The sequence below is a fragment of the Bicyclus anynana genome, chromosome 7, assembly GCF_947172395.1.
Source record: "Bicyclus anynana chromosome 7, ilBicAnyn1.1, whole genome shotgun sequence".
Classification (NCBI taxonomy): domain Eukaryota; kingdom Metazoa; phylum Arthropoda; class Insecta; order Lepidoptera; family Nymphalidae; genus Bicyclus; species Bicyclus anynana.
In genome coordinates, this window is record NC_069089.1 from 10,700,579 (window position 1) to 10,707,436 (window position 6,858).

General features: G+C 36.1%; 1 protein-coding gene across 1 annotated transcript; it reads left to right on the top strand.

Annotated features, from left to right (window-relative positions):
* Positions 1–377: 377 nt before the first annotated feature.
* On the top strand, positions 378–6,530 carry LOC112048563 (uncharacterized). Its single transcript, XM_024086141.2, has 8 exons — positions 378–648; positions 1,273–1,462; positions 2,025–2,120; positions 2,903–3,043; positions 3,877–4,039; positions 4,125–4,417; positions 5,620–5,753; positions 6,330–6,530. The coding sequence occupies exons 1-8, from the start codon at positions 505–507 to the stop codon at positions 6,528–6,530; spliced, it is 1,362 nt and encodes a 453-aa protein (XP_023941909.2). The 5' UTR covers positions 378–504.
* The last annotated feature ends 328 nt before the right edge of the window (positions 6,531–6,858 follow it).

Here is a 6,858-nt window from a genome sequence, read left to right on the forward strand (position 1 = left end):
ATTTTGAGCACGCAATGTACAGCTAACAATGCGATCACAACGCTCCGCAATCTACTGTGTACGTACGAGTAGGTACGTACGCATCGACAGCAAATCGGCTGGCTACACTTACCTATCTAATACCTATTTTTTATACTTTACAAGTTTTTAACTAGGTACAGGTATTTTAGAATTTAAACTATCGTGAGTGTTATTCATATTAATTGATTATGAAACACGGCTAAAACTCACGTGATATTACGTCGGAGTATGCCTTCCGCCACCGCCTTCAAACTGATCAGAAGGTAGCACATAGGTAGGATGTTATTTTTTGCTTTTTAGTTAAAGTTATTTTATGACTTGGAAGTCGGTTGAATTTTTTTTATTAAAATTTTTACTCTCTTAATATTCTGTGCCTGTGATTCAAAATCGATGTATCTTATTGTATTTAGACTATTAATTTGAACACTGTGGTAAAATATGTTGTTATTGTGAATATTATCAGTAGGTAGTAAGTACCTAATCATGTCGTTAAAAAACGACTCTGTTTGGGCAACATGTCCATCAGATATTCTGGTACTAGTGTTTAAAAAGTTAGATATAGAATCTGTGATAAGTTGTAGGGGTGTGAATAAATTTTGGTGGAATGTAGCAGAATATTATTTTGAGGTAGGTACCTAAGTAATTTCATATTATTTACTTACTAATATTTTCACTGTATCAAGCTTTCGCATAGTCTACATAAGAAGAATACTTGAACAGACATAATAAAGTAGCCAAGATATAGTTAACCGTACCGTACAGCTTGCTCTCCAGTATGCCCTCATCGATTTTGAGATGCCTTCCGACGTTACGACCCAATGTCAGTTCTTCTCTAACTATGGGTTAACTATGGGCCTTATTAGAACGCTCAAAGTCACTCAGCAGGCGATGGAGCGAGCTAAGCTTGTAATTTCTCTGCGTGATCGAATCAGAAATGAGGATATCCACAGACGAACCAAAGTCATTGACATAGCTCAGCGAATTGCGAAGCTGAAGTGGTAATGGGCAGGCAACATAGTTCGATAAACATGGGGTCCTAAGGTTCTATGTGAGTGGCTCCCCGCGCCGGAAAGCGCAGTGTTGGTCGACTCCCCACTACGTGGACCGAGGATATCAAGCGGGTTGCAGGGACCCGCTGGATCGAGACTGTTGTGCTTAGAAGTCCACGCAAGAGGCCTATGTTCAGCAGTGGACGAACGTTGGCTGATAATGAAGATGATGATGATGAATTCTGATTTGTCTTTTCAACAGCACTTTAAGTTATGGCCAGCAGTGATCCAGCATACCATTGGTGAAGCGGCCTTCACTGAAAAGTCTGTATTGGGATGGCGAGACAAAGTTCTGTCTGCCGAGAGATGGCTGGATGTTAGTAAAGTCAGTGTGAGCTTGCGCCATCGTTACAATTTGGAGACAGCTATTCAAAATATCTGTGTATATAAAGGTAATATTTGTAGATAATTAAATAAATAATATTTTATTAAGTCTCTAAATTAAGTAAAATTCAAATTGTACCTACCTATCTAGATTGTCTGCGTCGATTATTAGTATTATTATAGGGCGGCTGGGCAGGGCAGGGCAGGGCAGAAGAAGAATAGAAATGCCTATATATAATATAATCGCCTCCCGCAGACAGTGAAAGAACGCGATTTCAACTGCCGCACCTACGGGAAGTCTTGCATGTAGTTTATTCGGCTTCATAACGCAGTGAACGTGATAACAATGTTAAAAATTAAAAAAGGGCATATTAATAAATAATCTATACTAATATTATAAAGTCGAAGAGTTTGTTTGTTTGATTTAACGCGCTAATCTCAGGATACTAATCTCAGGATACAGGATGATACTGGTCTGATTTGAAAATTCTTCCAGTGTTAGATAGCCCATTTATCGAGAAAGGCTGCTATATATTATCCCCGTATTCCCACGGAAACGGGAACCACGCGGGTAAAACCGCGCGGTGTTAGCTAGTAAAAAATATAAATGGTTTAACTTTTTTTTTTCAGATAACCTCATAGTCACAACTGACACTGCTACAACATTTTTTAATATTAACAGTTTTGAAGTTATTAAAACTCTTCAATTAGCACCCCTGAGGCAGTGTAAGTACTAACACCAGTTTTCTGTGCTAACACTCAGAATACAGAAAACTCCAGAAGATCTCAAACTCCGGAATGAAGCCGGTGGGCGTCCGCTACTTGGATTATATAATCATTCGTCATCATATTGATCATCATTATCATCATCATCATCATATATTTTTAACGACCCACCTCCGGGTCAGGCCTCCTTATAGGAGACGATATACATAATCACCAAATATAATAAGCACCATATACCGGTGCTTAAACCCACCACTGTTCTAATGCAGGTTGGCGGGCGGATTGATATTTAATTTCGTCACAACCATCAGATATTAATAATAGGATCAGGGCCAGGGTTGAAGACTTAATGCGGTCTCCGAAGTACAGAATACTTCTAAGAGACAAAAGCTCATCCGAAGCCACATAAGTTAATGGCGTTAATGGATGCTTAGGAGGCAGATCTGCCTGTAGCCTGCCAAAATGTATGGGAATGACATCAGATGATCAGATCAAATGTCATTCCCATACATTTTTCTAGTTTTCGAAGCGTTTGTAGAAAGAGAATCGACGTGCCACTTGGTTGCAGGGATAGATTTCTAAAAAATGTATGGGTGTGACATTCACTATCGACAGGTCATGTGATCAACTTGTCGATCGGATCTGTCATTCCCATACCATTTCTTAGTTTTCATTGCGTCAGCGTTTATAGAAAGAGAATCGATGTGCCACATGGCTACGCCCTGAAATGACATGGAATTAGATCGATGTACAAACAATCTCGTAACTATTAACGTTTTTAGATGTTTATAATTTAGAAGTTAATTGGGACTGGGGAAGAATGGAAAAGAAAAATTACGGATGGTGTTTCACCAGCGGATTGCAAGAGCACCAGAAGTATGTGAGCTATCGTTCTCATTCACTAGAACCTGAAACTGATACAGGTAAGGAGTTTTGGACATTACCTACTAGCCAACGCCCCGCGGTTTCACTCACCCGCATAGTTCTTGTTCCCGCGATTTTGAAATGTTGACTCCAGATTCAATTAATAGAGACGAGGCAAATTGTGTTATCGAAATCTTTTGTCAGAAATCTCTTAAGAAAAATATATAAACACACACAATGATTTTATTAAGTGGCGAGCAAAGAAGAATATAAATACGTTTTCAGAAAGTGTATTTCTTACATATTCAATAAATAGTATCAATAAATAGTTTAGATAAACAACCAGCTTTATTTTCCTCATATTCGAAATGAAAAGTAGTGTTTAAACACGAGTATAAGAATTTTTTTTTTTTTTACGTTATATAGGCTAGCGCTTGGCAGCAATCATGCTTGACAGTAAGCGATGATGCAGCCTAAGATGGAACGCGCTTGCCTAGAAAATGCCTATTTAATTCCTACTCGGACTATAGTCGTCCTCGCTACGCTCGTGCGTCTAAATACCTCGGGAATTGATTCTTTCCACCCTCGGTTAACAGTCTACTATTTTACATCTACTGAATACACAACTCGACATTGTAGACGATATTTGTTTAAATAACGTTTGTTGTTGACCACAACTAACATTGTTGACTATATCTTTTAAGCGCCTAATTTTGTATGCGCTACTAACACATCTAACAGTTTTTAATATCATTGGATATTGTGATACTTGTTTATCTCTTTTCAGTTCATTACGCTTAAGCAGTCGGGTTTTTTGTTTTTATTATAATTTTTCTAGTAGATATATTAAGCTTATAATAGATAATAATTTAATGGATTTATGTATTTTTAGTACCCAGGTATCAAGAAACTTCATCATTGATTGTTGAACTAAAATTACCAACAGTAAGAAGGGAAAGATTAATTGAACTCTCTCTTACCAATAAATTATATACAGACCCTTTTGATTCGGATTCAGTACGAAAAGTATACATCAAATATCCTTTTATATTTAAGTAAGTCCTTAAATTTTTCAAACATATTGTTTTATTCCTCATTTTTTAAATAAACTGTTACAAATAATATTCTCTATTTTTACAGAGTCAATTTTAATTCTTGCTATGTTATCTATGCAAAAGTACTCTGGAAGTATACAGCTAAAGTGAATCACTGGGATATTGAAGTGCTAGCGAAATATAATGAAGACGAGAATTTACTACACAGCATACACATTCACAGAAATAATGTGTATGTCCTTTTAACAAGTGGCGATGTTTTTCTCTTGTGCTGCAATAGTTTTCTGAAAATATTTCACTTATGTGCACCCCTTTCAACACAGTTGCCTAAGGATTCAGTGCCATTGATGTTTTATACTTGCATCCTTCTAAGAAATGGTATTTTTATCTATTTATTTGGTTTTTCGCTTCTATATTGATTGATTTATGTGAAAATTAATACAATAAGGAACTTGAGCTAACTTATTCTAATAACTATACAAATCATGCCCACGTGAAATGGTGGCAAGAATACTGGCTGCATTTCCGCGCTGGACAGCCAGCCCTTCTGTCACCAGTCGAGGCAACGGTGCGCCGCGGTGAAATGATTCGGTAATTTTTTTTTGCACTGCGACTCCACGGCCCAAGGGTCTCCACGCAAAAGGTACAAATATGTAACTCTCTGTCAGAGAGGCATACTTGAGCTACTTACCGGTTTCAGCTTTTTCCGCTGCGGCTCCCGGTCTTGATTCTGTCTCGCTGATATGACAGGGCGCTAATGTGTCAACGCATGTGAAAATTATATTCAAAGGATGAATTTTAAGATAAAAATGGTTTCCGCCCGCGATAACTGATAGGAAAGTAGACGGATTTAGTAATTCTCCTTTATCAACTGTAGCCTCATGTTTCTATAACGTTTTGCAATCTATTTTGTAAAACACACACCGCGCAAACTACTCCAATGATAATAGATGATTATGATTTAATTATATTTTTCTCTCTCTTATTTATTTGCCTTTTATAATTTTTAACATTTAACATTGTTAATAAAATTTAATAAAATACAAATTAAAATGCAAAACACTATTATAAATTTATTAAAAAAACAACCCTCACGCTGCGGGACATTTGAGTGCCCAAGCAAACGGTGGTCAGGAGCAGGACTCCAGAATGAGCAAACTCCACATAATACGCGCTGTCTCAAGAATTACTTCTTTATCCGACGGACACTCTGGGTCGAAGCTTTCGGTATAAGACCATTAACTGTAATAATTATATCATCATCATTATCAGCCGATGGACGTCCTCTGCATAGGCCTCTTGCATGAACCTCCAAGCATAACGATCTCGAGCCGCCAGCATCAAGCGCTTTCCGCTGCGGGATCGCCATTCCAGCAAATTTGGGACCCCAACGTCAATCGGTTCTTCGAACTATGTGGCCTGCCCATTGCCACTTCAGCTTCGCGACTCGCCGAGCTATGTCAATGACTTTGGTTCGTCTGCGGATCTCCTCACTTTAATTATATGATATGATTTATTTTAATATTTTTTATTTTTAAGCAAAACAACAACCAACCTTATAAGTTGCTGTTTTATTTCAGTACCAAATGCCAAGCCTTGTGATGCACTAAGCCCATACATAAAATGCGACTTTTTGAAAAGCATATCTCGGGAGGGAGTCACATGTGTTTTGGAACACGGTCATGCTACACTATTTGGATATAAAAATGGAGAAGTACGTAATATTTATTAATTTAGGGGGCTAAATAACTCCTTTAATTTTTCTGAAAATATTTATAAACCATTTTGTATGATTTATGTTAAGGATGTTACGGTATTATTTATCGTATGACTCAAAAATCCAAAAATCTTTTTGTCCGTACAATGGACGTACAAATTCGTGCGGTTTACGTGTAAATAGTTACTTCCAATCTTTTTAACATTAAAATAATGCGAAAAGCAAACAACAGAACGAAACCGTCAAATTCTCTGCAAGATTATACCTACAGTTATTTTTAACGGAAGTAAACTAATATTTTATTAAGCACTAGCGGACCCCCGTGACTTTGTCCGCGTGAAATTCAATTTTGTAAAGCCTATATATTGCGCAATAACCTCCTCTAACTTCTAATGTAACTTTGAATTTGTTTAATAATCTCTAGAACAGACAGACAGAGAAAAAATCTTTAGAAAGTTTATTTGTTTTTTATTGTGTAAATAATTATAGCACTTGAAAAATCACTTCACTTCAATTTTATTTATTTGTATTGGTAATTTGAAATTAATAACAATAATTTTTATTTATTTACAGATAGAAATATATCTTAATAAAAATTTAATAAATTCAGAAGTTCCCGAGTTAAAGTTCAATTTGCAAACTTATATAGATGACATAAGCGACGAGAACCCTAACCTGAAAATCAGAGCACTCGACATTTACTACGATAACACAAGGCATCATTTGTTTGTGACGACATGTTATCACGTTTTTGAATTGTTACTAAGTTTTTAAGTTTGTTGTATTAAAAAATAATTTTAATCTACTACATATAAGTAATTTATAAAAATATTTTTTTTATAATGTTAATGTTTTAATAGGTACATATATTTCGTCTATAAATTAAATAAATTTACATTTCTCTTACATACTTTACATATTATGTATTTATTAATAAATCTTTTAATGTTTATATCAACCTATCCTAACCTAACTATGTTTATCTCAAATAAATTAGAGTCCAACCGAAACTGGTTTTCTGGCCGAAACCGAAACCGAAACCGAATATTCGGCCGTGGCTTCAGTTTCGGCCGAAACCGAAGCACGTGGTCAAGTACAAAAT

Bases quoted from the DNA above. Each gene is read 5' to 3' on its own strand.
- LOC112048563 (XM_024086141.2), top strand. From the start codon at position 505: ATGTCGTTAAAAAACGACTCTGTTTGGGCAACATGTCCATCAGATATT. The intron at 1,463-2,024 runs GTAATATTTGTA...TTTTTTTTTCAG, and splicing joins AAATATCTGTGTATATAAAG to ATAACCTCATAGTCACAACT. The intron at 4,040-4,124 runs GTAAGTCCTTAA...CTATTTTTACAG, and splicing joins AAATATCCTTTTATATTTAA to AGTCAATTTTAATTCTTGCT.